The 26,996-nt window shown below is 55.8% G+C and overlaps 2 protein-coding genes across 6 annotated transcripts; both read left to right on the top strand.

The window, feature by feature from the left end:
• Positions 1-982: 982 nt before the first annotated feature.
• On the top strand, positions 983-16,750 carry WDR81 (WD repeat domain 81). Of its 3 annotated transcripts, XM_032320009.1 has the most exons (11): positions 1,008-1,085; positions 4,292-4,937; positions 10,281-10,388; positions 10,641-10,831; positions 10,950-11,140; positions 11,431-11,596; positions 11,687-11,852; positions 12,516-13,202; positions 13,858-14,003; positions 14,284-14,463; positions 15,523-16,750. In XM_032320009.1, exons 2-11 carry the CDS (start codon positions 4,409-4,411, stop codon positions 15,841-15,843), a joined length of 2,685 nt encoding a protein of 894 aa, XP_032175900.1. In that variant the 5' UTR covers positions 1,008-1,085; positions 4,292-4,408; the 3' UTR covers positions 15,844-16,750. The 3 variants fall into 3 exon arrangements, with proteins under 3 accessions (XP_032175898.1, XP_032175899.1, XP_032175900.1); XM_032320007.1 differs by having other exon boundaries at positions 983-4,937; XM_032320008.1 differs by lacking the exons at positions 13,858-14,003; positions 14,284-14,463; positions 15,523-16,750 and having other exon boundaries at positions 984-4,937; positions 11,687-11,797; positions 12,516-12,928.
• Positions 16,751-17,224: 474 nt separating this feature from the next.
• Positions 17,225-24,831, top strand: SERPINF2 (serpin family F member 2). 3 transcript variants are annotated; one of them, XM_032320013.1, is made up of 11 exons: positions 17,225-17,668; positions 17,988-18,195; positions 18,794-18,860; positions 19,005-19,043; positions 19,165-19,227; positions 19,522-19,723; positions 20,177-20,320; positions 20,466-20,669; positions 21,173-21,315; positions 22,862-23,066; positions 23,699-24,831. In XM_032320013.1, the coding sequence occupies exons 3-11, from the start codon at positions 18,798-18,800 to the stop codon at positions 24,109-24,111; spliced, it is 1,476 nt and encodes a 491-aa protein (XP_032175904.1). In that variant the 5' UTR covers positions 17,225-17,668; positions 17,988-18,195; positions 18,794-18,797; the 3' UTR covers positions 24,112-24,831. The 3 variants fall into 3 exon arrangements, with proteins under 3 accessions (XP_032175904.1, XP_032175903.1, XP_032175901.1); XM_032320012.1 differs by lacking the exon at positions 17,988-18,195 and having other exon boundaries at positions 17,228-17,621; XM_032320010.1 differs by lacking the exon at positions 17,988-18,195 and having other exon boundaries at positions 17,230-17,668.
• Positions 24,832-26,996: the final 2,165 nt, after the last annotated feature.

Raw genomic sequence — 26,996 nt, 5'->3', positions numbered from 1 at the left:
TCCTTCTAGGAGAGACTAAAACAAAACAAAACAAAACAAAACAAAAAAACCACCAACAAAAAAAAACAGCCAGTGGTTTTACTGCAATGGCCTATCTGTCCTGCAAATGAGTCAGAACTGAGACCCCTAGAAGTCGTCTAGTTTTGGTGCCAGTTCTCTGGTTTCTGCTCCTTGTCCTATGCTGCATTCCCCCATCCATCCCCCACCCCCCAGCCAAGGTAGCAACTGTAAGGCTCTGACCATAGCAGCAGGCTCTGGCACCTCCGAGGCGGATCTTCAACGGGAAGTCTTGGGGGAACATTTCCTCCCAAGAACCACAAGCATCTGGGCCTGGGACACATCTCTCCCTCTCAGATCGCCCAGAATTTGACAGAAAGAGAGAGAAAGCCCCAAGAGGGCTGGGGCGCGGGGGAAGGATGCGGAGGGAGGACTCTAGGGCAGAAAATTTGTGAAACAGGTTCCAAGTTTCCATTTTGCCACTTGGGCAAGTCTCTCTGGTGGAGCTTGGTTACCACTTGTAAAGTATAAACAATATTACTATCTTTTCTACTTCAGGGGTTGTTATAAAGACCAGATGTAATGTTATTGAAGAAATGTGTTGGAAAACTAAAAGCTGGTTCACTTGGTAGGTAGCATGGAGGCGCTGAAGGGACCTAATGCCAAAAGCCCCAGCTCAGCCTGCGGTTCCTTATCTGTAAAACCAGAGGAGCGCGTGGGATCAGCCCGCTAAAGGCTGGAATCCCCGGGAAAATCGTCCTCAAATCCGCGTTCTGGTGCATGCAGGAGGAAGCAGGGAAGGGAGGGGAAATCTCGTGGGCGGTTCAGCATCCCCCTTCCCTGCACTCCCAGGAAACGAAGCCGCCACCTGACCAGATAAGAGCGCGGAGAGGGAGGGCACAGCAGTCTGCCAGGCGGTGGCGCCGGCGGAAGGCGCGGTCCGGCCGGCCCCTCTGAGCCACGTGCGGTTGTTTCCGTGCGGGGGTGATCACGTGATCCCCGTCAGCTGACCGGTCACGGCAGAGCCCGAATCAGGCGCCCCGCAGCCCCTGCCCGGCTGCGCCCGGAGCGCAGGACTTTGCAGAGGGGTAAGAGCGTCCCCGGACTCCCCTCCTCTGTTCCCGGCCCACCCCCCGCCGCCTTGGTCTCAGCCCCGGTCCCTCGCCCATCCCTCCCCGCCCGGCCTGGCACCCCGGAAGCCGTCGCGGGCAGGGCCGTGGCCGGGCTCAGCCCCGCGCTGCCCCCAGGCGGCCGGGAGGGGATGGCTTTGGGGACCAAGGGGCGGGAAGTCCCTCTTACCCACGGGACGCACGGCTGGTCCCCGCCCCCAAGCCCGGACATGGAGGAGCTGCTCCAGAGCGTGGAGAGGGACCTGAACATCGATGCCCGGCAGCTGGCTCCGGCCCCGGGGGGCACCCACGTGGTGGCCCTAGTGCCCGCGCGCTGGCTGGCCAGCCTCCGCGAGCGCCGGCTGCCCCCCGGACCCTGTCCCCGGGCAGAGGGCCTTAGCGAGGCGGAAGTGAGGACTCTTCTGCAACGCTCTGTGCAGAAGCTGCCCCACGGCTGGACGCGCGTGGAGGTGCACGGGCTGCGGAAACGGCGGCTGTCCTACCCCCTGGGCAGCGGCTTGCCCTCAGAGGACGGCTCCAGCAGTCCCGAGACCCTCACTCGCTTCATGCAGGATGTGGCTGCGCAGAATTATCGCAACCTGTGGCGCCATGCTTACCGCACTTATGGGCAGCCCTACAGTCACAGCCCTGCCCCTTCAGCTGTCCGCGCGTTGGACTTAGTCCGACAGGCTCTGCAAAGGGTCTATGGTTGTTCCTTCCTGTCCGTGGGTGAGTTTCCCCAGGGCCCGTCATCTACAAGAGAGGGTGCCTGTCCCCCTCGGGGTAACCTGGCCTGTCCCAGTCTTCTGCGAGCTGAGGCTCTGCTCGAGTCTCCAGAGATGCTGTACGTGGTACACCCATACGTGCAGTTCTCCCTGCACGATGTTGTCACCTTCAGCCCTGCCAAGCTGACCAACAGCCAAGCCAAGGTGCTTTTCATTCTCTTCCGTGTGCTGAGGGCCATGGATGCCTGTCACCGCCAGGGACTGGCCTGCGGGGCCCTAACTTTGCACCACATCGCCGTAGATGAAAAGCTTTGCAGCGAGCTCCGGCTGGACCTGAGTGCTTACGAGAGGCCTCAGGAGGATGAGAATGAAAAGAGCCCTGTGGCAAAGAATGGGCCAGGCGTCAGACCTGGAGACGAGGGAGGAGAGGGACCCAGGTGTCCCACCTGCCGGGAGGAACTTCGGGGTCTTGTGCTAGATTGGGTCCATGGCCGCATCAGCAATTTCCACTACCTCATGCAGCTAAACAGGTTGGCGGGTCGACGGCAGGGCGATCCCAACTACCACCCAGTGCTGCCCTGGGTGGTGGACTTCACCACCCCCCACGGGCGCTTTCGAGACCTGCGCAAGTCCAAGTTCCGCCTCAACAAGGGGGACAAGCAGCTGGACTTCACATACGAGATGACAAGGCAGGCATTTGTAGCTGGTGGTGCGGGGGGCGGGGAGCCACCTCACGTTCCTCATCACATCTCAGACGTGCTCTCCGACATCACATATTATGTGTACAAGGCTCGGCGGACGCCCCGCTCCGTGCTCTGTGGACACGTGCGGGCACAGTGGGAGCCCCACGAGTATCCTGCCAGCATGGAGCGCATGCAGAGCTGGACACCTGATGAGTGCATCCCTGAGTTCTACGCCGACCCCTCGATCTTCTCCTCCATCCACCCGGACATGCCTGACCTGGATGTGCCAGCCTGGTGCGGCTCTAGCCGCGAGTTCGTGTCCGCCCACCGGGCCCTGTTGGAGAGCCGAGAGGTGTCCCAGGACCTGCACCATTGGATCGACCTCACCTTTGGCTACAAACTGCAGGGCAAGGAAGCTGTGAAGGAGAAGAACGTGTGTCTGCACCTGGTGGATGCCCACACCCACCTGACCAGCTATGGCGTCGTACAGCTCTTCGATCAGCCGCACCCCCAGCGCCTGGCCGGGGCTCCTGCCCTGGCCTCTGAGCCCCCACTCATTCCCAGAGTGTTGTTCCAGACCATCCAGGAGAGCACCGGCCGGGAGGACTTACCAGGACAGCTTACGAATGGGGCGGGCAGGCTGGTTTTGGAGGGCACTCCCTGCGAGGCTGGCTGGGCCAGAGACAGGCCCGGGGCAGGGGAAGATGAGTTGGAACAGGCCACGGAAGCTCTGGATTCCATCTCCCTAGCGGGGAAAGCCGGTGACCAGCTAGGCTCCTCTTCCTTTGTCTCCAGTCAAGCCCCACCAGGCCTCCTGTCTTTCTCAGTGGCCTCAGCCTCTCGGCCAGGCCGCAGGAACAAACCTGCCGGTGCAGACCCTGGGGAAGGGGATGAGGGGAAGATTCTTCTTCCTGAGGGCTTCAATCCTGTGCAGGCCCTGGAAGGGCTGGAGAAACTTGGCAACTTTCTGACCAAAGGCCTTGGGAGCCAGCTGGAAGTGCCTGAGCAGCCCCAGATCCAACCACCCGTGCAACTGCAGGAACTTCTCCATCGGGACATGCAGGCGCTGGGGGTCCTGTTGGCTGAGATGGTGTTTGCCACCAGGGTCCGAATGCTGCCGCCTGATGCCTCTTTGTGGGTACGCTTTGAGGCCGTCCGGGGGCTCTGCCTACGTCACCCCAAGGAGGTCCCCGTGTCTTTGCAGCCCGTGCTGGACAAACTCCTGCAGCTGAGTGGACCCGAATGCCCTGCGGTGGCAGGGAGGGGCAAACTAGCCCCACTCTTTGAGTACAGGCCGGTCTCCCAGGGATTGCCCCCTCCCTGCCCGGCCCAGCTCCTCAGCCCCTTCAGCTCTGTGGTTCCCTTCCCCCCGTACTTCCCAGCGCTACACAAGTTCATCCTCCTGTATCAGGCAAGACGCGTGGAGGACGAGGCCCAGGGGCGGGAGCTGGTGTTCGCGCTGTGGCAGCAACTGGGGGCGGTGCTGAGTGACATCACCCCGGAGGGGCTGGAGATCCTGCTGCCCTTCGTGCTGTCACTCATGTCTGAGGAGCACACGGCCGTGTACGCAGCCTGGTACCTCTTTGAACCGGTCGCTAAGGCCCTGGGCCCCAGAAATGCTAATAAGTACCTCCTGAAACCTCTCATCGGTGCCTACGAGAGCCCCTGCAGGTTACACGGCCGCTTCTACTTGTACACGGACTGCTTTGTGGCCCAGCTGATGGTGCGGCTGGGCCTGCAGGCCTTTCTCATCCACCTGCTGCCCCACGTCTTACAGGTGCTGGCTGGTGTGGAGGCCTCTCAGGAGGAAAGCAAGGGCCTGGTGGGTGCCCCCGAGGACGAGGAGAGTGAGCTCCCGGGGGCCAGGCCCAGCTCCTGTGCTTTCAGGGAGGAGATGCCGATGGATGGTGAGCCTGCAGCCTCCTCGGGCCTGGGGCTCCCAGACTACACGTCTGGTGTCAGCTTCCACGACCAGGCCTATCTCCCTGAGACCGAGGACTTCCAGGCTGGGCTCTATGTGACAGAGTCCCCACAGCCCCAGGAAGCCGAGGCTGTGAGCCTGGGTCGGCTGAGTGACAAGAGCAGCACCAGCGAGACCTCCCTGGGCGAGGAGCGGGCTGCCGAGGAAGGGGGTGCTCCCATGGACAAGAGCAGCCTCAGGTCAGGCGACAGCAGCCAGGACTTGAAGCAGAGCGAGGGCTCAGAGGAGGAAGAGGAGGAGGATGAAGGCTGTGTGGTGGTGTTGGAGGAGGAGGAGGGGGACGGGGAGCAAGACGAGATCACCAGGACCTCTGAACTCACTCTCTCTGACACTGTGCTGTCCTTGGATACGGTGGTGGCCCGCGGTGGCGAGACAGATGGGGAGGAAGAAGAGGAGCCGCTGACTGAGCAGTCGGAGGGCAAAGAACAGAAGATCCTCCTCGGTGAGTTCTCAGGCCTTAAGGTATTGGCCAAACAGTCCTCTGGTCACTTATTTATTTATTGAACGAAGTAAGCTTTACACCTAGCATGGGACTCGAACGCAATACCCTGAGATCAAGAGTCCCATGTTCTTCTGACTGAGCCAGCCGGGCGCCCTGTGGGTGTTTTGTTTTATTTATTTATTTTTTTAAATTTAAATTCCGGTATATTTAACCTGGAGTGTTTTCTTAGTTTTCAGGTGTACAATATAGTGTTTCACCAATTCTATGCAAGACTCTGGGCTCATCACGACTCAAGTAATCCTTAATCCCCATCACCTGTTTTCTCCACCCCATCCCCTCTTCCCCTCTGGAGTTTGTTCTCTAGAGTTGAGTCTTTTTTTTTTTTGTTTCTCTCTCTTTTTTTCCTTTGCCTTTTTTTTTTTTTTTAAAGATTTAGATATTTGAGAGAGAGCACACTAAGCAGACTGCACCAACCACTGAGCCCAATGCAGGGCTCAGTCTCACGACCCTGAGATCATGATCTGAGCCGAAACCAAGAGTCGGACCCTCACCGACTGCCCCACCGAGGCACCCCATGCTCTTGTTTGTTTCTTAAATTCCACCTGTGAGTGAAATCATATGGGATTGGTCCCTCTCTCTGACTTTTTTTGCTTAGCATTATACTCTTGGTCCATTCATGTTGTTGGGCGTGGCAGGGTATGATTCTTTTTTAAGCCTGAATAATATTCCACTTATATATATAAACTACATCTTATTTCTTAAGAACTTTTTTGGTGAGGATCAGAGAGGGAGAGAGCACAGACAAGAGGAGCAGCAGACAGAGGGAGAAGAAGGCTCCCTGCTGAGTGAGAAGCCCGATGCAGGAGTCAATCTCAGGACCCCGGGATCATGACCTGAACTGAAAGCAGACACTTAACTGACTGAGTCACCCAGGCACAACTATACTACATTTTCTTTATCCATTCATCTATCAGTGGACACTTGGGCTGCTTCCATAGTTTGTCTGTTGTAAATGCTGCAAAAACAGGGGTGCATGTATCCCTTTGATTTAGTGTTTTTGTATTTTGGGGGTGAACACCAGTACTGCAGTTATTGGATCACTACCCTATAGTACTATTTTTAACTTTTTTTTTTTTTTTTAATATTTTATTTATTTATTTGACAGAGAGAAATCACAAGTAGTCGGAGAGGCAGGCAGAGAGAGAGAGAGAGGGAAGCAGGCTCCCCGCTGAGCAGAGAGCCCGATGCGGGACTCGATCCCAGGACCCTGAGATCATGACCTGAGCCGAAGGCAGCGGCTTAACCCACTGAGCCACCCAGGCGCCCTATTTTTAACTTTTTAAAAAAGATTTTATTTATTTACTAGAGAGAGAGAGAGAATGAGTGGGGGGAGGGAAGGAGGAGAGGGGGAATCCCTCTCTGCAGGGAGCCCAATGCAGGGCTCAATCCCAGGACCCTGGGATCATGACCTGAGCTGAAGGCAGATGCTGAGCCAACTGAACTACCCAGGCGCCCTGATATTATAGTTTTAATTTGCATCTCCCTGATGGTGAGTGATATTGAGCATCTTTTCATGTGTCTGTTGGCCATTTGGATATCTTTGGGGAAATGTCTGTTCGTGTCTTCTGTCCATTTTTTAGTTGGATTATTTGTGCTTTGGGTGTTGACTTGTAGCAGTTCTTTATATATTTTGAATACTAAGCCTTTATCAGATATGTCATTTGCAGATACGTTCTCCCATTTTTTAGGGTGCCCTTTAGTTTTAATTGATTGTTTCCTTAGCAGCGCTGAAGCTTTTTATTTTGATGTCGTCCCAGTAGTTTATTTTTGCTTTTTTTTTTTTTAAAGATTTTATTTATTTATTTGACAGAGAGAGATCACAAGTAGGCAGAGAGGCAGGCAAAGAGAGAGAGGAGGAAGCAGGCTCCCTGCCGAGCAGAGAGCCCGATGTGGATCTCCATCCCAGGACCCTGAGATCATGACCTGAGCCAAAGGCAGAGGCTTTAACCCACTGAGCCACCCAGGCGCCCCTTGTTTTTGCTTTTATTTCCCTTGCCTCAGGAGACATTTCTAGAAAGATGTTGCTACTGCTGATGTTAGAGAAATTATTGCCTGTGCTCTCTTCTGGGATTTTTATGGTTTCAGGTCTCATATTTAGGTCTTTAATCCATTTTGAGGTGTTTTTTTTTTTTTTTTTTTTTATAACCATATTGAGTTTATTTTTGTGTATGGTGTAAGGAAGTGGGCCAGTTTGATTCCTTTTTTTATTTTTATTTTTGTAGGCTCCATGCCAGGTGGAGTCCAGTGTGGGGCTTGAACTCAAGACCCTGAGGTCAAGACCTGAGCTGAAATCAAGAGTAGGATAGTTAGCTGACTGAGCCATCCAGGCATCCCCAGTATGAGTCTTTTGCATGTAGCTGTCCAATTTTTTGCCATATGTTGAAGAGATTGTCTTTTTCCCATTGTATAGTCTTTTCCTCCTTTGTTGAAGATCAGTTGACCATATAATTGTGGGTTTATTTGTGGTTTTTCTATTTTGTTCCATTGATCTTTGTGTCTGTTTTGTGCCAGTATCATACTGTTATGATTGCTACAGCTTTGTAATATAACTTGAAGTCTGGAATTGTGATGCCTCCAGCTTTGCTTTTCTTTTTCAAGATTGCTTTGGCTATTCGGCTCGGGTCATGATCCCGGGGTCCTGGGACCGAGCCCCGCATCGGGCTCTCTGCTCAGCAGGGAGCCTGCTTCCCTTCCTCTCTCTCTGCCTACTTGTGACCTCTCTCTGTCAAATAAATAAATAAAAATCTTTTAAAAAATTAAAAAAAAAGATTGCTTTGGCTATTCAGGGTCCTTTATGGTTCCATAATAATTTTAGGGTTGTTTGTACTTGTTCTGCGAAAAATACTGTTGGTATTTTGATAGAGATTGCATTAAATTTGTAGACTGCTTTAGGTAGTTTAGACATTTAACAATATCCATTTTCCTAATCCATGAACATAGAATGCTTTTCCATTTCTTTGTGTTGTCTTCAATTTCTTTCATCAATGTTTTATATTTTTCAAAGTATAGGTCTTTTATCTCTTCGGTTAAATTTATTCCTAAGCATTGTTTTTTTTTTTTTTTTTTTTGGTGCAGTTTTAAATGTGATTCTTAATTTTATTTTCTGTTGCTTTATAATTAGCATATAGAAGTGCAACCGATTTCTGTACTTTGATTTTGGATCCTGTAACTTTGCTGGATTCATTTATCTGTTCCAGTAGTTTTTTGGTTTTGAGTCTTTTTTTTTTTTTTTAAAGATTTTTATTTATTTATTTGACAGACAGAGATCACAAGTAGGCAGAGAGGCAGGCAGAGAGAGAGAGAGAGGGAAGCAGGCTCCCTGCTGAGCAGAGAGCCCGATGCGGGACTCGATCCCAGGACCCTGAGATCACGACCCGAGCCGAAGGCAGCGGCTTAACCCACTGAGCCACCCAGGCGCCCTGGTTTTGAGTCTTTATGGTTTTCTGTATATGGTGTCAGTTCACCTACAAGTAGTGAAAGTTGTACTTCTTTTATTTCTTCCTTACCAATTTGGATGCCTTTTATTTCTTTTTGTTGTCTAATTGCTGTGGTTTGAATTTCCAGTGGTGAGACTGGACATCATTGTCTTATTCCTGACTTTAGAGGAAAAGCTCCTAGTTTTTCCCCATTGAGGATGATATTTGCTGTGGGTTTTTCACATAAGGCTTTTATTGTGTTGAGGTATGTTCCCCCTAAACCTATTTTGTTGAGGGTGGGTTTTTTTTTTTTTTTAAGATTTTATTTATTTATTTGACAGAGAGAGATCACAAGTAGGCAGAGAGGCAGGCAGAGAGAGAGGAGGAAGCAGGCTCCCCCCTGAGCAGAGAGCCCGATGCGGGGCTCAATCCTGTTGAGGGTTTTTATCATGAATGGGTGTTGTACTTTGTTAAATGCTTTTCTGCATCTGTTAAAATGATCATATGGTTTTTTTCCTTTTTTAAAATATTTTATTTATTTGTTTGATAGTGAGAAAGAGAGAGAGAGAGAGAGCACACACACAAGTAGGGGGAGCAGCAGGCAGAGGGAGAAGCAGGCCTTCTGCTGAGCAGGGAGCCTGATGCGGGGCTTGATCCTAGGACCCTGGAATCATGACCTGAGCCGAAAGCAGACACTTAACGACTGAGCCACCCAGGCGCCCCTTACTCTGGTTTTTATTCAGCATTTCTAAGTACCTTGTCCGCACCAAGGAGTGGATTGAACAGATTCACGTGTGGCACAGGTGTGGGCCTTCCTTCCTGGAGCTCACTCCTAGCAGAGGAGGGTACCTTAGGTAAAGCAGTGCTGTAAAGAACAGGGCTAGGTACTACAAAGAACTATAAGTAGGGCTTAGATCTAGTTTTCAGGGGTCAGAGAGGCTTCCATGAAAGTAGAGTCAGGGATGCCTGGGTGGCTCAGTCAGTTAAGCGTCTGCTTTTGGCTTAGGTCATGATCCCAGGGTCCTGGGATTGAGCCCCACGTTGGGTTCCCTGCTCAGCAGGCAGCCTGCTTCTTCCTTTCTCTCTGCCCCTCCGCCTCCACTTGTGCTCTCTCTCCAATAAATAAATAAAATCTTTAGGAGGAAAAAAAGAGGTAGAGACAGTTGAGGCCCAGTGAATAGGAGGGAGCAAGGCAAAAGTGGTAGGGTCTGTGGTGGGAAGAGCATACCAGGCAGAGGGATCAGCATGTGTGAGGTTCTGTGACTCCATTAAAGAAGCAGTGGAAAGGGATGCCTGGGTGGCTCAGTCCATTAAGCCACTGCCTTTGGCTCAGGTCATGATCCCAGGGTCCTAGGATCGAGTCCCTCATTAGGGTCCTTGCTCAGCAGGGAGCCTGCTTCTCTCTCTGCCTCTGCCTGCCACTCTCCCTGCTTGTGAGCTAGCTCTCTCTCTCTCTCTCTCTCTGGCAAATAAATAAATAAAATCTTAAAAAAAAAAAAAAGGAGAAGCAGTGAAAGGCTGGCCTGGTTAGACAAGGAGACTAGAGGGAAGAAGAGGGAGGACAGGCCATAGTAGGAGGGAGCTAGGGCCTGGCCAGGCCTCATTTAGCAGCTTAAGAAGATTCACTGAAAGGATGACCTTCCTGCAAGTTGTACCCGAGGGGAGGATTCTGGAGCAGCCTGGAAGCCAGGGTCACCTAGGGCAGTCCTAAAGCCACAGGTCCCCTCTGGCACTGTGAAACAGTGTGGGGCACAGGCTGCTTGGCAGGTTTGCACCAGGATTGTCTAGGAGGGGTGCTGGGGGGTGGGGTGAGAGGAGTGGCAAGCCACCGTTATCTATGAGCTCAGGGCCTGCTCCTGCCTTGCAGATACGGCCTGCAAGATGGTCCGCTGGCTGTCTGCCAGGCTTGGCCCCACTGTGGCCTCTCGCTATGTGGCCCGGAACCTGCTCCGCTTGCTGACATCTTGCTACGTTGGTAAGACCTGCAGTCGGTGCTGGAGAGGGGGCTCCATCTCAACCCTCTGTCTGTCCTCAGCCCCCTGTAGGGCATCCTTCCCACTTCCACGTCCCTGCCAGGTCCCTGTCTGTAAGCTACTTCCTTCCTCGGGTAGGGCATGGTGTGGGCCCCAGGCTAGAGGGAATGGGAGCGGCTACCCTAGTTCCTGGAAGACTGACCTCCCCACTGCCTGCCATGAGCTGCTCGAGGCTACTGGTTCTTCCTCGGCAGGGCCCACTCGGCAGCAGTTCACGATGAGCAGCGGGGAGAGCCCCCCACTGAGTGCGGGCAACATCTACCAGAAGAGGCCAGTCTTGGGCGATATAGTGTCTGGGCCTGTGCTCAGCTGCCTCCTGCACATCGCTCATCTGTACGGGGAGCCTGTCCTCACCTACCAGTACCTGCCTTACATCAGCTATCTGGTCAGTCACTGCTGGGGCAGCCTCAGGGGAGGCCGAGGAGCTTGAGGGCAGACCTGAGCAATCTGGGGGTCCCAGGGGTCCATGGGCAGCCTGGCCCTCATCTACTCTGTGGCCCTAGGTGGCCCCAGGTAGCACCTCAGGCCCCAGTCGACTGAACAGCCGTAAGGAGGCAGGGCTGCTGGCGGCGGTGACCCTGACCCAGAAGATCATCGTGTACCTCTCGGACACCACCCTCATGGACATCCTGCCCCGAATCAGCCACGAGGTCTTACTACCTGTGCTCAGCTTCCTCACTTCCCTCGTCACTGGGTAGGCTGCTGCACCACCCCTGTGCAGGGAGTAGCCCAGCTGGGGATGCTGCCTGGGAGGGGCTGGGAAGCTTGGGAGTGAGACTGGGTGTCAGGAGTCCTGGTTCTGATCCAGCGGTGCGACCCTGAGCAAGCCGCAACTCCTCTCTGTGCCTCAGTTTCCTTATCTCATTTGGGCCAATCAGTTTTGGAGCTCTGTTCATTGAAGGCTTTTTGGTAGATTCTGGGCAAGTCCTGCAGAGTGGGGGTCAGTGTAAGGGGGGCGCTGGAGCTTGTGTGCTTTCTTTCCAGGTTCCCGAGTGGGGCCCAGGCCCGGACTGTCCTGTGTGTGAAAACCATCAGCCTCATCGCCCTCATATGCCTGCGCATTGGGCAGGAGATGGTCCAGCAGCACCTGAGTGAGCCTGTGGCCACCTTTTTTCAAGTCTTCTCTCAGCTGCACGAGCTTCAGCACCAGGTAGGCAGACTTGCTTCCCTTACCTGGCTGGACTGGGCGGGGCAGGTGCCGTGAACTTAGCTGACTTGCCCTGGGCTGTCCTGCCCCCAGGATCTGAAGCTGGATGCTGTGGGCCGCAGCGAGGGCCAGCTGCCAGAGGTGGCCTTCTCCGACGGGCAGCAGCGGCTAGTGGACCCCAGCCTGCTGGACGAGCTGCAGAAGGTGTTCACCTTGGAGATGGCGTACACAATCTACGTGCCCTTCTCCTGCCTGTTGGGTACTGCCCCGTCACATTCCCTTGCAAAGCCTTTGTGGCTCTGTCTCTTCTCCTGGGAGGGCTCTGTGCTCCCCTTGCCCCCCCAGACCCTGTAGCTGGTCTTCAGCACAGTGTTGTGCGTCAGACCTCACTGTCCCAAGGTGACACATAAACAGAGAGTGAGCATTTGCCGGCAGGGAGGCATGGGAGCTGGTCTAGAGTATCCCTGGGGAAGGCAGGGGCCTTGGGCCGATGTACGGACATCTCTAGGAGTTTCTGGGAGGAATAAGTAGCCCACCGTCTGTGTAGCCTCACACTATACCTTGCAGGCCTGGCACTGCTGCGTGGTTATGTGTGTTGTCTCTTTGAATGGGAAGAACAGCCTTGTGTTCAGATACGTTATTGTTCCTCCACTGAAATCTGGGTCCTGAGAGGGGGAGCACTGGCTGTCTTTCTCACCATTCTGTTTCCCATGTGCCACATGGTCCCCAGCACATACAGAGGATGTGCATGTGAGCGAATCCATGTCTTCCTAGGGAAGAAACAGGCTCAGAGATGAAGAGATACTTGCCGAGAGTTCACAGCCAGCACCTGCCCTGACTTCTGTTCCCAAGCTTTGGCGGGGTGGTGGCAGCTGCCTGCCATCTTCCCTGATCTTAGGATTACTCCCACCCTCCCATCTAGGTGACATCATCCGGAAGATCGTCCCCAACCACGAGCTGGTTGGGGAACTGGCGGGGCTGTACCTGGAGAGCATCAGCCCAAGCAGTCGCAGCCCGGCCAGCGTGGAACCTGCTGTGCCCAACACGGGCCCCGAGTGGGACCCCCAGAATGGGGGTGGCCCACGGGATGACAGCCACTCAGGGACCTTTGGGAGCGTTCTGGTTGGGAATCGCATCCAGATTCCTGACGACCCACAGCCCGAGAGCCCCGGCTTGCTGGGCCCTGTCCCAGGGGCGGGCAGTGGGGGCGTCAGCAGCGAGGAGGACAACGCGCTGAAGCGGGAGCTGCCCCGGAGCGCCCACGGGCTGAGTGGGAACTGGCTCGCCTACTGGCAGTACGAGATTGGCGTGAGCCAGCAGGACGCCCACTTTCACTTCCACCAGATCCGCCTGCAGAGCTTCCCGGGCCACTCTGGGGCCGTCAAGTGTGTGGCACCCCTGAGCAGTGAGGACTTCTTCCTGAGTGGCAGTAAGGACCGCACGGTGCGCCTCTGGCCACTCTACAACTCCGGGGATGGCACCAGTGAGACGGCTCCGCGCCTCATCTACACCCAGCACCGCAAGAGCGTCTTCTTTGTGGGCCAGCTCGAGGCCCCGCAGTATGTGGTGAGCTGCGACGGGGCCGTGCACGTCTGGGACCCCTTCACAGGTGAGTGGGTCCAGGTGAGACCTGTTCTCTTGCTGCCATCCTGGGCGCTGCCAGGCCTCTGGGTTCGAGGAGCCAGGGTTGGGTGGTTGGGGCGTAATGGTATAGGGGGTGGGATGACCCAGTGAGGCCGCCCAGAAGAGCAGTTGGACCTGAGTTTGAATTGGTTCTGCCAACTTATTTGCTGGGTGACCTTGAAAAAGTCACCTTACTGCTGGAAGCATTAATTTTCCTGATCTGTAAAATGGGAATCAGAACGGGGTTAGAAGATGATGCACATAGGCGTTTGGCTTAACATGTAGCGTGTCATACAAGTTTGGCAAATGGTTGCTTGATTGTATTTTGGCATCATGGGGGAGGAGAAGTAAGGTTAATAAGGTTTTTAAAGGCAGAGGGGATTGGGTAGTGTTGAGGTAGACTGAGGAGAAGTAGTGTTTGATCAGGGGGTGCCGTGGGAAAAGAAGAGGTTGCTCTGGGGACCGGAGCCTGGCCTGGCCACAGAAGTAGGAAGGTGGGAGAGTCAAAAAGCATCTTCAGCATTTTCTGAGGTCCTCTGGAATATGAGAAGCAGATCCAGGGTAGGTCAGGGAGATAGGAAGAGTTGGGGTGCTTCTGTCAGCTCCTGGTACCCCAGATCCACGGTGCCTTTCCTTCCCAGGGAAGACCCTCCGCATGATGGAGCCATGGGACAGCCGTGTGCCCCTGACCGCTGTGGCCGTCATGCCTGCCCCCCATACCAGCATCACCATGGCCAGCTCTGACTCCACCCTGCGCTTCGTGGACTGCAGGAAGCCTGGCCTGCAGGTCAGGGCCGTCCGGTTCCCTGAGCCCGGGCCTGGATGCCTGGCAGGGAGGAGAGACCCCAAAGAGAGAAGGCCAGAGTGTCGTTTAGACCAATGACCCACAGCAGCAAACCCTGAGTGGGGGGTTGGGCCTGACCTGAGATGGAGGGGGGGCCCTCTGCTTGATAGAGGGGGCGGGGATAAAGGATCAGGCCTTTCAACTGTGTGGGCTTGGGAGGGAGTGGGACCTCACGGAGAAATGGGTTGGGGCGGCACTTTAGCTTATCTCCCTCTGTCTGCAGCATGAGTTCCGCCTCGGCGGTGGGCTGAACCCCGGCCTTGTCCGCTCCTTGGCCGTCAGTCCCAGTGGCCGTAGCGTGGTGGCTGGCTTCTCCTCGGGCTTCATGGTGCTCCTGGACACCCGTACTGGCCTGGTTCTGCGTGGCTGGCCGGCCCATGAAGGGGACATCCTGCAGATCAAGGTGACTGACAGGTCCCTTTCCCCTCCTCACTGCTCAGCCCCGCCCCTGCTCTAGGTCCTCTTAGGGCCTACCCAGGACAGGCTCCAGCTAAGTTAATCTCCCTTTTACCTGCCCCAGGGCTGATGGACACAGAGGGTTAGGAGCCAGAGGCAGGCCATGGGGGCGGGAAGCAGGGGGTGAGCTGACCCTGCTGCTCCCTGGGGATGTTCTAATGAGTAACCCTTGTCCATATTTGCCTTGCTTGGAGGATCAGGGGTCAGGCCCTGTCCGTGACCCAGTTCAGGTTAAATAAAGCTCAGCTGGGAGGCTGTTTACTGCCCCTAGACCACGGAACAGAGTCCATGTCCCATGCTGGGCTGCCCTCATGGGGGCAGGGCCGTCCCCGCCTGGGGATCCTACCCCTACCCCCGCCCATTCTCAGGCACAGACTTCAGGGAACTGCCCGGGGAGGGACAGCAGGGGAGGAACAGGGCTCTTTGTGGGAGGATATTTCCAGGAAGCTGGCACTTCCTCCCTGTTCTGACTGCAGCCAGGGGACCTGCATTGCCACTGCTAAGGACACACTGGCCCCAGCTGTGTCCAGGACCCCAGGGGGCCCAGGGGTCCAGGTAGCTTTCAGTTCGGACCTTCCAGGGACGAATTTGGAGGGCTTTGGGGTCAGCCTGGGTGTTAATCCTGGCAGTGCTACTTACTGGCTCTCTGACCTTGGGAGGATTACTTAACTTCTCTGAGCCTCGGGTTCTTTCTCTGTAAAATGGGAATAACAAGAGCATTTACGTCATTGAGTTGTCCTGAAAATTAAATTTGGTAATATGGCATGCCACACACAATGCCTAGAGTGAGTGCCCAAGTTACAGTGATGACTAGGTTAAAGACACCTGAACACAGTGACGTCAACCAGCCCTTAAATGATGTGGTGGAGGAGGCAGCTGGTCTCCTGCCCAGGACCCCTCTGTCTTCCTGGGAGATCCCGTGCGAGTAAACAGAAGACCCTGGAACTCGTTGGGCACATGGGAGGGCCCTGGTCTGGCTGGCTCAGGCTCTCTTCTCCCCGAGCAGGCGGTGGAGGGCAGTGTCCTGGTCAGCTCCTCCTCCGACCATTCCTTGACCGTGTGGAAGGAGCTGGAACAGAAGCCCACGCACCACTACAAGTCTGCCTCTGACCCCATCCACACCTTCGACCTGTATGGCAGCGAGGTTGTCACTGGCACAGTGTCCAACAAGATCGGCGTCTGCTCCCTACTCGAGCCCCCCTCCCAGGCCACCACCAAGCTCAGCTCTGAGAACTTCCGAGGCACGCTCACCAGCCTGGCCTTGCTGCCCACCAAACGCCACCTTTTGCTAGGCTCGGACAATGGGGTCATCCGCCTCCTGGCGTAGGCTGAGGCAGGGCCGGCCCATGAGGGTGGGCAGACATCCCCCCCAGGAGTCCCTCCCTCATCCGTGTTTTCCCAGCAGCTCCCTCTGCACAAGCATCAGGCCCCACACTCCAAGTGGCCATGTGGCCTGCAAGCTTTGGGGAGGCAGGAGTCCAGGGTCCCAAACTGCCAGAACCACCAGTGCTGCCAGAAAGGATCTCCTTCACGGCCTGGGGGAGCTGCTGCCCCTAGTCAGCAGGAAGCAAGAGAGAGAGCATGGGAAAGCATTGCCCTCCCTTCTCCCTGGCTCTGCCCTCTGGGTCTACATAAGGACAGGGAAGCTCTGAGAAGAGGAACGGAGATGGGCCCCGGCTCAGCCAGTCTCCAGCCGAAGATGCCCCCACACCTTGCTGAGCTCGGTACCCCAGTCTCACAAGGACAGGACAGCTGCTGCAGTCCAGGACACTGATGGTGCTTGGACTCCAGCCTCTAATGAGGGCTGGCCGTGGTCCAGGAGTTAGGGCCTTGGGCTGGGGTTTAAGTGTCCACTCAGCCGGGCCCTGCCCAGTGTGGGACCAGTAGGGGAAGAAAGAGGGCAGGACCAGGGAAGGGAAGAGGGAGTGGGCCAGCCGGTGCCTGGCCAGGAGTGACCCCCTGCCTTGCCTGCCCAACCCTCACCACAGTGTTTGTGCCTTGAAACTGAGGAGGCAGCCCCTGGGCCCAGAACCCTCATGGTCTGACACCCTGAGAGAAGGGGCAAGAATGATCTCTGCATCTCAGGTCTCTCCCAGGGGACGGGAAGACCCAGGCATCCTGGGACCCTCATATTCGGGAGCAGAGATGAGGTCTGAGCCTGTGCCCCTGCTGCCTCCTCATTATTTGCAATAGATGTAAATATGACCAATAAATCCTTTGGAAGAGCCATGGAACTGAGGGATACTTTTCTTGATGGTGGTATCAGGGTGGGGAAGAATTACGAATGGGCAGCTTCCGGGGCCTTGAGGAGAGGGCGAGAAGCTGGGCAGGAAGGTGGGAGACAGCCTGATCATTGCCCGTGGGTGCTCCAGGGGACAGGCCTTCTGGTGCATGCAGCCCCAGGCCAGTTTCTTGAACCCTCAGCCTTGGGGGAGGGTAAGGAGGCAGTGCTCCTGCTGGGAGGATCCTGGCTGGGGCTGAGGCTCTCTCTCCTCTCCCCACCCCTTCCAGATCTAATCTAAAGGCAGCCAATCAGGATCCTGTGCTTGTAAGGCCTGGGGATGGGCATCCTATCTTGGGTTCTCCACGTAGGCTCCTGCGGCCTCCCTTTCCTTCCCCTCAGGATGGGGGAGAGGAAAGGAGGTTGGAAGTGGGAAGCTGGATGTGACCCTGAGCCCAGCTCTGTCCTTGGGCATGTCACATAGCCTCTCTGACCGACTAGAGTGGGGTTGCTGGGAGGCCCCTGTCCTTCCTGGATCTGCTCTACAGATGAGAACATTCTCCTCAACTTTCCTGAACCTCCTTTCTCCAGGCTTGGGGGGAAGGAAGGGGGACCCAAATCCACAGGGCCTCCAGGTAGCTGTCTCAGGATTAGATGCCTTGGTGGGAATGGGGCTTCCGGCCCCAATATCAATGTTTAACCGGATGTGCAGGTCAATATTTACCAGAAGAGAAAGCAATCTGAACAGGGGTTGGCTGAGAGCAAAGGTCCCGGTGGGAGGGGAGGGCTCAGCTAGGCTGACTGGAGCCTGAGCAAAGTGTGGGGAGTACCCAAGTGGGGCCAGAGAGGAGGACATCGTGTGCAGCAGCGAGGAGCCTGCGGAGGTACAAGGGGAGGGGTGGCTTGGCCTGCTGTTTGGGCAGGAGAGGAGGTAAGAGCTGCTGTCCTGGCTGAGGGGGCCTGGAGTGAATTGATTCAGAAGGCCTCTCATTTCCCAGCCTCCTGGGGGGGATGAGGAGCCAAGGTGGGGTTTCCGGCAGGACTCCCCCTGGGACTTGAAAAACCGGAGGACTTTTCTTGACAAAACAATTCAAAAGCCCAGGTTGGAGGTCAGGGGCCCTGTGATGGGGGTGGGGCCAGGGATGATAGAAGGATCCCTTGGAAGGACTGGCCCTGAGATGGAGGCGGGGTTGGAGTGTGTGGGACCTGCTCTGAGGCCAGACCAAGACCTGCCCATCTCCACCTGCCAGCCTGGCTTCCCGGAGCCGACCTGGACAGAGTTGGGGGCCAAGGCCTGTGTTTCCCATAAGTCCAAAGGTGGCTTTGTCCAGAGCCATTCATTGGGCTCTCTGGCTGGGTCAACAATGCTGCTCTCCAGCCTACCCCACCAACCCCGCTGAGACTTCAGGGACTCAGGCCTGTCCACCCTTGTGGTCAAGACCAGACCAGCGAGAAAAGGTGGGCCCTGTGGACAGCAGGTTGGATAGGAGCCCCAGTATACAGGAGGCTTCAGGGGAGGCTTCCCAGAGGAGGGGCCTTGGGCTAGGCGGACAACAGCCCTATTACTGAGTGCCAGGCATTGTAATCAAGGCTCACAAAGACTGTCTTATTCTGGTCCTCACAATATACCATGGGAGGAGGTAGGGACTTTTGCTACCATTTTACAAGAAAAGGCAGAGTCCAGAGGAGTTAAGGGAAATTATCTAAGGTCCTCTGGGAAGAGACAGAGTCTGGATTCCAATCCAGGTGGGACTCAAAAGGCCAGGCCTTGAAGAATGAGGATTTCTTTTGTTTTGCTATTTTCCCTATGAACCAAACCATTTTCAGTGCCCCAAATGTGAAAAACTGGAAAATACAGAGGGGTTAAAAGCAATTCAGGGGGCCATCCCATGCCACAGAGATGGGAACCACCACTGGTTTTTGGGGGTGTGCTGGCAGTAGCTGGGTGTCCCCTCAGCGGTAGAGGCTCAGGATCTGCCAAGCCAGGCAGCGTGGGGAGTGCGATCCCACGCGGAAGTGCCGCCAGGTGGGAACAGTGGCTTCCTGTCCCGCACAGGAACATGGCGCTGCTCTGGGGGCTCCTGGTGCTCAGCTTGTCCTGCCTGCAGGGTTCCAGCGTGGTGGTGAGCCTGGGCCTGGGTCTGGGTGGGGCCGGGAGTCAGGTGGGGAAGCGCCAGGGGTCCGGGCAGGAAAAGGAGGGGGCTGAATCAGGGGAAGGTTTGGCTCTAAGGGGGTTCCCTCTCCTCTCTTCATCCTTTTCTCAACAGTTCTCTCCTGCCAGCGCCATGGAGCCCTTGGACCAGCAGGTACTGGGGAGGGAGAGGCATGAAGGGGAGGAAGGCCCCGAGGGGCCTCACCTGTGGCTCCCGCAAGGGTGGGGGAACCTGTGGGAAGGGTCACGCTCCATTTGCTTCCTCCCTTCTTCAGCTAATGAGCGGGCAGACCCAGGAAAAGCTGCCCCCGCTTACCCTCCTCAAGTTGGGCAACCAGGTACAACCAGGTGGGGCTGGGGGAAGGGTGGGCGGGGTCCGAGGGAGGAGGGCCAATCAGCAGGGGCGAGGGAACCGGGGGGCGGGGCCATGAGGCGGAGCCCAGAAGACCGAGGGTGGGAGGCACCAGAGGGAAGGACCCGGTCTCTATCAGGCCTTTGTGTGACCCTTCCTCGTCCCTCTCTCGTCAGGACTGAGACAAGGCCCTGCTGTTCTCAGGCACAGGGACTCCGAAAGGGATCCTCCACACAGAGCTGACTCCTTAACCCTCTTGACCCCTGATCTGTCCTTGTAGGAGGCCCATGGCCATACTGCCCTGAAGAAGTCCCAAAGGGACTGCAAGGGGGCCCCAACTCCGGAGCAGACCCGCAGGTTGGCCCAGGCCATGATGGCCTTCACCACAGACCTGTTCTCCCTGGTCGCCCAAAGGTCCACCAGCCCCAACCTCATCCTGTCGCCTCTGAGTGTGGCCCTGGCCCTGTCTCACCTGGCACTAGGTACCGTAACATCGTCTGTCTAGACCAGCAGAGCTGAGAGGCCAGTAGGAACTCACTACTCCACAGTTTACTAGTGGGTGCTTCCTTCATTGGGGGCACTTGGCTGTTTGGTAAAAAGGCAGATTCCTGGGCACACCTCCAGATTCCTTGAGTCAGATCCCTGGGTATGGGACCTAAGTATAAGCTTCTGGTGATTTTTATGTAGCTCCACTGTCTTCGCCGGACCGGAGGCTCTCACTGTGGGAAACCGAGGTCCAGGGAGGGAAAACAACTTGGACGGGGTGAGGTCACCCAAGATAGCCAGCAGCAGAGATGAAGGTGGAACTTGGGGGTGTTCAGTGGATGCGAGAGGTGAATGCCTGTGCACCACGGGCATTCAACAGGGACTGGAGTGCACGGCAGGGCCGGGAAAGAGCCGGCAGCCTGGGCCACAGCCAATGTGGTCCCCTCCAGGTGCTCAGAACCAGACACTGCGGAGGTTAGAGCAGGTGCTGCATGTGGACTCAGGGCCCTGCCTCCCTCACCTACTGAGCCACCTTTGCCAGGACCTGGGCCCTGGGGCATTCCGATTGGCTGCCAGAATGTACCTGCAGAAAGGTAGGTGTTGGTGCTTGGATCTCCCTATAATGCTCTTGGGTGGACAGGGGTGATGGGGATGGGGTTGGCCTCAGGTTGCCAGTCTGAGGATTGGTGGCTCTGGAACTCAAGCCCCTGGGAACAACTTGTGGCCCCTTCTGCATAGGATTTCCCATCAAAGAGGATTTTCTGGAACAATCAGAACAGCTCTTTGGTGCAAAGCCCGTGAGCCTGACGGGTAGGAAGGGGGATGATCTGCTGAACATCAACCAATGGGTGAAGGAGGCTACAGAAGGGAAGATTGAGGATTTCCTCTCTGAGCTGCCAGATGACACAGTGTTGCTTCTGCTCAATGCCATCCACTTCCAGAGTGCGTTCCTCCTCTCCCCAGGTCCCCCACCTGCCCCATAGGCTGCCCCTATTCCTGCCCCATAGGCTGAACCGGGCTGTGAAGAAACCTTTGTTCTGAGAGTCTCTCTTTCTCCTCAGGGCTGGGCCACGAGGCAGGGAGCTCTTCGGGTTGTGGCTTGGGGGAGGGTAGGAAACAGGTAACAGTGTGCCAAGGAGGGGCCCCAGGAATTGGATGAGGCTGTTGTAAAGAGAGAACCCTAGGAGGAAACTGAATTGGTGGGGAGATGGGGGGTGCTCCTGGGAGCATGGCGGGGCACAAGAAAAAAGCAAGCCCAGATTTCAAAAATGCTGCAGGGAAGAAACCTCAGATCAACTGAGTGTCACCTGGCACAGTGCCCCTTGGGGTTTTGACCTCTACCTTTTGTCCCTTGAATGGGTTCTGGGTGGGACAGAGAAGAGATGGGTGGTAGAGAACCTCCCCCTGCCCGGGTCTACATGGCCCCTGCCTTCTGCTGGATCTAGGTTTCTGGAGGAGCAAGTTTGATCCAAGTCTCACCCAGAGAGACAGTTTCCACCTGAACGAGCAGTTCACAGTGCCTGTGGACATGATGCATGCCCACACGTACCCCCTGCGTTGGTTCCTGCTGGAGCAGCCTGAGATACAGGTCAGCCCTGATTGTCCAGGCTGGGAGGTGGTGTAGGGAGGGGTGGGCTGTGGGCAGGCACAGGGGTGAAGGGGGGTGTGCCCTGCCTTCCCTGCAGTCATGTCCCTGATACAGGTGGCTCTGGAAGCCCCCCCCCAACCTGGGGGACTGAGCTTCCAGGCTCTTGGAAGTTCATGAAGCTCATAAAACGATACTGGGCATTTTCTGTGTGCCAGATACTGTCCTAGACATGGGAACTCACTAGCACATGGGAGACCATGTCCCTGCTCTCAACAGGAAAGGAAAGTATACAAATGAACCTAAATCACAGGATCATTTCAGATAGGGTATGTGCTATGGGGGAAAAAAGAAAGTGATCATTTAGTGACTGGGGAAGGTATTTTAGATCCAGCGGTGAGGGAGTGTTCTTTGAAGAGGGGCCCCAATGGAGAACCAGGTGATCTTTGGTTATAGGGGTTTGTTACCAGGGTCCATGGGTTGGTGGGGCTGCGGAGGAAGCCATCCAATGGCTACAGAGCCACTCAGGCCAAGGCATGCCTGAGCCTGGGCTCTGTGACCTGTCACAGTTCTTCTTAGAAGGGAGGATCTGGTTGAGATGGATGTGTCCATATCCTTCTGGAACATTCTGATTGGATAGAGCGCTATGTGAGACTTGTCTAAGGGAAGGCCTCCCTTGCTTCTGGCCACAGTGTGGTCCTCTCAGTTTGAGTGTGGATCCCTGGGCCAGTCAGCTGTGGCAGAGGCGGCCATGTTGGTTAATTTCCCAAGGCAGCATGCCACAGGCCTCAGCCTTCTGTAGCTCTCCTGAGAGGGGCTGTGGGCAGCGCAGGCCCTTGGAGTAGCATCCCTTTTCTCTCCCTTCCACCCTGATAGGCAGCTCCTGCCAGACTGTGTCCTGCCCACTGTCTCTTGGGTCCTGGCCTCAGCCCTCTTCTTCACACCCTCTGCAGGCAGACCCAGGCAGTGAGATGTGGGGCTCCCCCTTCCCCCTCCGCCAACCCAGGGGTTCTGCTGCCTGGCTGCTCTGTCTAGAGACCAAAGAATCTGCAGCTGTCAGGAATCATGGAGCCCAGTGCTTCTCATACTTACGTAGCTGCAGGAACCCCATTCATGTGAAATTACCTCAGAGCGCAGTCTTACATACAGTGGGGCAGAGTCACTACTGAGGGGTGTGGTGTGGAGAGAACCACCCTTTGCAGTGGCTCCCCAGCAGAACCTGGAGTGGTCTGAATCTGAGACACCGAGGGGATTTCTTGACCCAAATCACAGGGCCAGCTGGTAACAGATGAAGGAAGAGGAAGTCCCCGTTTTTTGAGCCGATGTGTTGATACTCCACTGGAGTGTCACAGGTCTGCCTGCCATGTGAGCAAGTAGTATGACTCGACTTCATGGGTGAGGAAGTAGAGGCTTGGGGAGCCCAGACACACACCTGAGAAGAATGGACCGGAAGCCCTGGTCCATCTGTCTCTGAAGCGAACACTGACCCAGACCCCAGCTGGTCTGGGCACTTTCCTGTTCTCACATGGTCTCCTTTCCGCCTTGGTAGGTGGCTCATTTTCCGTTTAAGAACAACATGAGCTTTGTGGTCATTTTACCCACCCAATTTGAGTGGAACGTGTCCCAAGTGCTGGCCAACCTGAGCTGGGACATCCTGCACCAGCCCTTACTTCGAGAGAAACCCACCAAGGTCCGGCTTCCCAGGCTGCATCTCAACTATCAGCTGGACCTGGTGGCCACCCTCAGCCGGCTGGGTAAGGAGGCTGGGCAGGGGACCACCCTCTGGGTCAGGCTAGGCAGAGCGGGTGAGCAGGGAGCCCCCTTGCTGGCTGTGGATCCGAGTCAGAGCAGACTGGTGTCCTGGCCTTTTCTGGAGCTTTGGGAGGTCAGAGGGCTTCCTAGGACCCCCCACCCCCAGGACTCTCTTTCCTGGGCTGAGCTGGGGTGCCCCAGGGAATGACAGCCTGTTCCATCCAAGAGTGAACTTTGCAGACTCCAGAGCCTGGGTAGCATGTGGGTCTTGTCGGCTGTCCTGCAGGGGCGCTGCCCTAGACACTGGGTGTCCCCAGCTGACAAGACTGAGTCACGTGCAGGTGGGCAGATAAGGAATCAGGTATTTACAGTTCAGCATAAGGGATAAGACAGAGGGCTTCTCTCCCCTTCACTGGAGAAAAGGCACCCGTCCCGACTTTGGGGCAGGGGATTGGGAAGGGCTTCCTGGAGGAAGTGACCTTGAAGCTGATACTTGGAGATTAGGTAAGAGTTAAGCAGGGATCTGTGGGTTGGACTAGTCCCTTGGCCAGAATGCCAAATATCGTCCCAGGCAGGTCTGGGCAGCTTGTGGGGCAGAAGGCAGCTTTGACCTGTCACCTCCTATCCTGGGCAGGCCTGCAGGAACTGTTCCAGGCCCCAGACCTGCGTGGGATCTCTGACCAGAGGCTGGTGGTAACCAGCGTGCAGCATCGGTCCACGCTGGAGCTCAGCGAGGCTGGCGTGGAGGCGGCCGCCGCTACCGGCACGGCCATGTCCCGCATGTCTCTCTCCTCCTTCAGCGTGAACCGCCCCTTTCTCTTCTTCATCCTTGAGGACACAACCAGCCTGCCCCTCTTCGTGGGCAGTGTGAGGAACCCCAACCCCAGCGCGGAGTGGGAGCGCAAGGAGCAGCAGGATTCGCCGGCTGACAGGGACTACTTCCAGAATCAGAAAGCCTTCCCCCGCGGAGACAAGCCCTTCGGTCCTGACTTGAAACTTGCTCCCCCCTCAGAGGAGGACTACCCTCAACTTAATTGCCCCAAGTGAGAGGCCAGCTGCCAGCATCCTGAGTCCCTGCCTGAAACAACCTCTCCACTCCTGGGACTCTTTCCAGACGGCTTGGTGGGATTACAGCAGGGGCCTGGGTGGGCAGTCTGGGAGCGGAGAGGGAGTCATCTTCTCCGGTCTCCTCTCCTCTCCCGGGGAGTTTGGGGTGAGTGGGGCCAGGTCGAGGGCAGGACTCCAGGAATAACGGGTCTGGATCCCACATCCTTTCTTCCAAAGTGGCTCAAATGTTGTCCTTGTTTGGAGCTTGGGCAAAGGGACAGCTGTAGGTCCACTCTTGTCAGGAAGGTAGGAAGGTCTTTCCCAAAGCTGGTTGGGGCACTTCCACGTTTTTTTTACCAGAGAAGGGGGCACAGGAGGGATTGGATACCTTGGCTGGGGAGAGGAGAGTTAGGCCCCCAGCGGTGGAGCCCTGTCTGGCTCTGTGGGTGGGGGCCTAGCCTTCCATATAGGCACTTCTGCCATAACGCGCCCCTGGCCCTCCAGCCTCCACCTGCCCTGATGCTCCTGTCACCACAGACGCCCCGCTGCTCCTAGGAGATGCCGGCATCGCCAGGACTCTCCCTTCCTCCTCTCTCTTCTTCCACTGCCCAGGTGTCTCAGGGGCTGAAGCGGGACGGGAGGCCAACAGTTCCCTCGGGCTCTTTTGTAAAGTTTTTGTAGTGATTTTTATGACATCCGAATAAAGAATGAATGGCCCTGGCTGCTTTGAGGTCACTATTCTGGGCACACACGGGGGCAGGGGGGTCCCTGAGGAAGGCAGGAGGAGGTCACTGGCTGCACAGAGCACCACGCTGGGCCTGGGCTGGGACAGCAGGCAGCCCTCTCTGCCACGTCTGTTCTCTGTTCTCGGCCACTTGCCAGCCTGTCTCAGCACAGTCCCCTCTGGCCTCGCCAGCCCTCTCCACAGCCACCTCCACGCCAGCCTGGCTCTGCTCTCGGCCGGCTCCTCTCTAGAGGCCGCAAGCCGCCAGCAACAGGGGTGGCTCAGAATAGCGCTGGCCTCCCGCTTTGGGAGAAAACTGGCAATTAGGGAGCCCGTGGAGTTTCTAATTACATGCCAGTCCTTTTGCCAGGTGCAGGCGCCCGCCAGCCGGGGGGCAGGCTGCCGGGAGCAGTGGCTCCAGCAGGAGGCTGTCAGCGCCTAAGGATTTGGGGGAGGTGGCTGGACTCGCCCTGGGCCCCCCGGGGTGGGGGCGGCATGGGTGTCCACGTGTGTGGGCCCTTGTCTGTGAGTGCGGGGTGTCCCTGTGGCTGCAGCCACCCAAGACCCTGAAGGGCAATGGTCAAGAGCAAGGGCCTGGGGTGGACTCTTGCTTCCTCCAGCCCAGCCATGTGGGGAGAGGTAATACACGGAACAAGTGAAATCGATGGTGAGGCAGAGGGTGGGAAGCACTGTGGGAAGTAAAGCAGGGAAGTCTTCCCTGAGGAGGTGGTGTGGGAGCAGAGACTTGAATCAGGAGTAGGAAGTAGAGGCACCTGGATGGCTCAATCAGTTAAGCATCTGACCTCAGCCTAGAGCCCACTCTGGGATCGAGCCTCACATCAGGCTTCCTGCTCAGCAGGGAGCCTGCTTCTCCCTCTCTCACTCCCCCCGCTTGCGTTCCCTCCCTCACTATCTCTCTCTCTGCCAAATAAATAAATAAATAAAATCTTTTTTAAAAAATGGAGTAAGAAGTAATTGGAAAGTTAAATTTAGCAAGGCACCAACTTAATTTTACCCGCAAAATCTTTCTCTGCTCTCTCTTCTCCATCCTGGCTGTAGGCCCTGGATCTAGTCGTCACACCCAAGGGTCACTGCCCTTGCCTCCTAGGTTCTTCCTGCTGCTGGTCTGGCTGGCTCTCTTCTGCATCTCCCTGCAAGTCCTTATCAGAGCCCCTGTGCCCAGCAGTGTGTTAGGCTCTGGGGATGTGGCTGTGAGCAAGCAGACAAGATCCCTCCTCCCCCTCTCCCTGGCCCCCACAGCCTAAATCTAGTGGTAGAAGGGGCTAGACAGGACACAAATTGACATCTTCTGTTGAAATATAGTATGCAAAGCACATAAGTCAGAACCATACATGAATTAATGAATTTTCTCATGAATCATATATCCCTGTGCAACCAGCACCCACATCAGGAAATCGTACTTTCTCCTGACTTTTTTTTTTAAGATTTTATTTATTTATTTGAGAGAGAGTGAGCGAGAGAGAGCACAAACAGGAGAAGCAGCAGGTTCCCTGCTGAGCAGGGAGCCCAACACAGGGCTCGATCCCAAGACCCTGGGATCATGACCTGAGCTGAAGGCAGATGCTTAACTGACTGAGCTGTCCAGGCGCCCTTACTCTCCTGACTTCTTTTTTTTTTTTTTTTTTTAAGATTTTATTTATGTATTTGACAGACAGAGATCACAAGCAGGCAGAGAGAGGAGGAAGCAGGCTCCCCACTGAGCAGAGAGCCCGATATGGGGCTCGATCCCAGGACCCTGGGACCATGACCTGAGCCGAAGGCAGAGGCCCTAACCCACTGAGCCACCCAGGCGCCCCACTCTCCTGACTTCTAACAACAGATTGCTCTTTCCTGTTTCTGAACTCCATGTAAAGGAATCATACAGTCCGCTCTCTTGGGTCTGGCTTCTTTCTTTCAACTTCATGTTTGTGACCTTCATCTGGGTTGTGGATGGCAATAATCCATTCACTGTGGAAAACGTTTTTAAAAAAAGATTTTATTTATTTATTTGACAGAGAGAGAGAGAGATCACAAGTAGACAGAGGCAGGCAGAGAGGGGTGGGGAGGCAGGCTCCCCACTGAGCAGAGAGCCAGATGCGGGGCTCCATCCCAGGACCCCAGGATCATGACCTGAGTGGAAGGCAGAGGCTATAACCAACTG

The sequence above is a fragment of the Mustela erminea genome, chromosome 18, assembly GCF_009829155.1.
Source record: "Mustela erminea isolate mMusErm1 chromosome 18, mMusErm1.Pri, whole genome shotgun sequence".
NCBI classification, from domain to species: Eukaryota; Metazoa; Chordata; class Mammalia; order Carnivora; family Mustelidae; genus Mustela; species Mustela erminea.
The sequence above is the reverse complement of the archived record's forward strand: the minus strand, read 5'-3'. Positions and strand labels throughout refer to the sequence as shown.

Bases quoted from the DNA above. Each gene is read 5' to 3' on its own strand.
- WDR81 (XM_032320007.1), top strand. From the start codon at position 1,259: ATGGCTTTGGGGACCAAGGGGCGGGAAGTCCCTCTTACCCACGGGACG. The intron at 11,597-11,686 runs GTAGGCAGACTT...TCCTGCCCCCAG, and splicing joins TGCACGAGCTTCAGCACCAG to GATCTGAAGCTGGATGCTGT. The intron at 13,203-13,857 runs GTGAGTGGGTCC...TTTCCTTCCCAG, and splicing joins CGTCTGGGACCCCTTCACAG to GGAAGACCCTCCGCATGATG.
- SERPINF2 (XM_032320013.1), top strand. From the start codon at position 18,798: ATGGCGCTGCTCTGGGGGCTCCTGGTGCTCAGCTTGTCCTGCCTGCAG. The intron at 18,861-19,004 runs GTGAGCCTGGGC...TTTTCTCAACAG, and splicing joins TGCAGGGTTCCAGCGTGGTG to TTCTCTCCTGCCAGCGCCAT. The intron at 19,228-19,521 runs GTACAACCAGGT...CTGTCCTTGTAG, and splicing joins TCCTCAAGTTGGGCAACCAG to GAGGCCCATGGCCATACTGC.